The sequence below is a fragment of the Lentinula edodes genome (assembly GCF_021015755.1).
Source record: "Lentinula edodes strain Le(Bin) 0899 ss11 chromosome Unknown C8R40scaffold_67, whole genome shotgun sequence".
Lineage (NCBI taxonomy): Eukaryota > Fungi > Basidiomycota > Agaricomycetes > Agaricales > Omphalotaceae > Lentinula > Lentinula edodes.
In genome coordinates, this window is record NW_025764373.1 from 201088 (window position 1) to 203872 (window position 2785).

The window sequence follows — 2785 nt, forward strand, 5'->3', positions numbered from 1 at the left end:
CCTCAATAGATCAGACTCCGGATAGTTATAACTGCGTTGTAATACCCGGATGGAACATTCGTCGACCATATAAAAGAATAATCAAGAGCAGATCAGTCGGAATGTAGATTCACATCCAGTAAGCAGGCGAATGACCACAGTAGAACGGGTATATATCAGTAAAGGAAGCACAAGACCTAACAGTTTTTTTGAAAGGAAATACACAGATTGTATGAGCGTCTCGGGATTCAAAGCCTTGCAAGAGCCGCATGGACCATTCTTGCTTAATATTCTTATCCTGATAAGGAGGAAGTGAGGTCAGGTAATTCGAAGTCTTAACATCTTGTATGCGTCTCACCACTATTGATAATCGATATGTTCCTTCATTACAGTAAGTGGAGTGTGATGTACGGTATCTGCGTCAGATCACAGCTAGAAACTTCCGGGATCTCTAACATGAGAACATGACTCTAGGTGGATTTCAGTTCCTGCGGGAATGGACTCACTCACACTGGCTGTGTAAAGCACATATAACCTATTCCGTGAATGCCGCTTTCTCTTGGTTACTTTTCCATCTATTCGTGATATTTTTTTTGTTTGAGAAATGAGAAGAATAAAAGAAAAGATTGAAAGATATGCGCACTGCAGCTTACTGACAATGATGACAATGAGCTGTTGCGAAGTAGATCCTGTACGTGGGAAAACCTGGGGGCTCTACGTCAACTTTCGTCAACAACCACCAGCAGACAGACAGCACGCCTTGTTCAACCCTTTGTACAACTCCTGCTTCGTTTGACACGGTGAGTTCATTACTTCCGGTTCTCCTGTGGCACTTTCTTATTCAAGTCTGTGAAGCTCAGACCTCAACGCATTCATAATGTCAGTCAACAGCATAACAACATTTTTTTTGGCATTGACCTGTATCTCAAAATCCTCTAGGTCCGAACCTTACGACCCTTATCTTCCTAGGAATGGCTCTTCCTCAAATCCCTCGGGTCCTAGTCAGGGCGGAAATGCGAAGACAGCTGCTATTCAGGCTCAAATTGACGATACCGTTGAAATTATGAGAGACAATATCTCGAAGGTGGCAGAGAGAGGTGAAAGGTTGGACTCGCTACAGGATAAGACAGGTGCGCTGGTTCCCCTACTCCACTGCGCTGTAGTGTACATTCATTTCGTTCACGGCCAGAACGGGTCGCGCAGCTCTCAGGAATTGTCGGCGTACTGACGATATGATTTTTAGACAACCTTGCAGTATCTGCACAAGGATTCCGTCGTGGAGCAAACAGAGTCAGAAAGGTATGCCGCCTTTTCTTCACTTTCTTATCACATTCTACGGAACTGACCATCCTGTTAGAATATGTGGTATGTAAATTGTTATGTGTCAGCTGAGAATCACCCGGGTTTACTCATGATCCATTCTCTCATGTCGCTAGGTGGAAGGATATGAAGGTGCGTCTATATCGGTCTCTTCCCGTATAATTTTTACGAACCTTGACGTCGTAGATGCGCATTATCATCGGTCTTGCAATTGCTGTGATCATTGTTATCATCGTGGTTTCCATCGTGAAGGCAACAGGAAAATAATCACAGTTCATCCCGTTCGATTGGATTGCCGCCTTTCGAAATTTTGATGTTCTGCCCTCTGCGACAACCCTTCGCCGACCATGTTTTATTATCCGGACTGCACATATGTTATTACCCCTTCTTTGTTCGCTTATCTGTAATCTGTTCGTGGACCTTGCATCGTATTGAGTTCTTGTAGCATTACAAAAATTCCAAACGATCTTATAATGATTTTTGAGTATCGTTATGACGAAGTAACCTTTGTATTGGCTTGGTACAACTGGTAATGGCCGTCGTTCAAAATGGAAGTCTACTGACGAATCCGTTTACGATGGCATATAATTTCTCTCCATTCTCTGGTCATTGACGCCTACGTGTTCGTATCTTTAAAACCATAATATCGTGATAATTCTGAAATATATCCTTCCTTCCCTTTGTTACGATAACATTCCAGAGTTTGAGGCTGCATGTGTTGTAGCAAATGCCACAACCCTCTCCCTGTTACCAGAGGACGATGTCAAGCTCTCCATACTGTTCGCAAAAGACGACTCGAACTCCTGTTGTGTTAATGGGCTTTCTGTGCGCTGCATGCCCTCCATCTCAGATGGCGAGGAGCTGCGAGTGAAGAAAGGAAGCTGATCATCCGGCCCAGCCGGGGAAGAATGAGCTTGCAATTGTCGCTCAATTTTTGTCCATATTCGTAGAGCGCCATCATGACTTCCTGTGGCGAACATGAAAGGATTGTCTTCGGCATGGTTCCAGGCTATGCAAGTCAGGTCCCCACCGAGATCTTGGGCTCGAACATGGTGAAGCAGTGCCCCGGATTCCTGATCCCATATGTGTATGTCCCCGGCTAAAGAAAATCAAGTCAGCTGCTATAGGTATGTGAATATTTCTAGGCTTGCCTTTCCCAGCGCAGAGGACTAATTCGTCACTTTTGCCTCCAAAGTAACTAGGGCCTGCAAAATCTACCTGGGATTTAGGCATGTACGTATGCCTGATAGAGGCATTGAGTCAGTCATAGCTCGGCTTAGGGGCCTAATTTTTAACTCGCCGAAGAGTTAACCTAGCAATGTCTTTGACCATTTCTAGTTTCCATAGCTGTGGAGGGGCCTTTGCGCAGGATCAGAATATAACTTGAAGAACCATGGATGAAGCAAATACCTTGTTCTCATAGCTTACCAGTGCCACAAGGCCCGCACGAGTATTCCTTGCCAAGTGATATCCTTGACATCGTTGA

At 44.7% G+C, this 2785-nt stretch overlaps 2 protein-coding genes across 2 annotated transcripts; one reads left to right on the forward strand and one right to left on the reverse strand.

Annotated features, from left to right (window-relative positions):
* Positions 1-640: 640 nt before the first annotated feature.
* C8R40DRAFT_1074732 (synaptobrevin-domain-containing protein) lies at positions 641-1566 on the forward strand (the record flags this gene model as incomplete). Its single annotated transcript, XM_046226756.1, has 7 exons — positions 641-670; positions 730-779; positions 919-1109; positions 1223-1278; positions 1337-1344; positions 1416-1431; positions 1486-1566. The coding sequence occupies 7 exons, from the start codon at positions 641-643 to the stop codon at positions 1564-1566; spliced, it is 432 nt and encodes a 143-aa protein (XP_046079687.1).
* A 260-nt stretch (positions 1567-1826) lies between these two features.
* Positions 1827-2785, reverse strand: C8R40DRAFT_821398 (uncharacterized protein). The gene is made up of 3 exons (XM_046236336.1): positions 2600-2785; positions 2451-2542; positions 1827-2398 (listed from the first exon to the last, which is right to left on the reverse strand). Exons 1-3 carry the CDS (start codon positions 2629-2631, stop codon positions 1983-1985), a joined length of 540 nt encoding a protein of 179 aa, XP_046079688.1. The 5' UTR covers positions 2632-2785; the 3' UTR covers positions 1827-1982.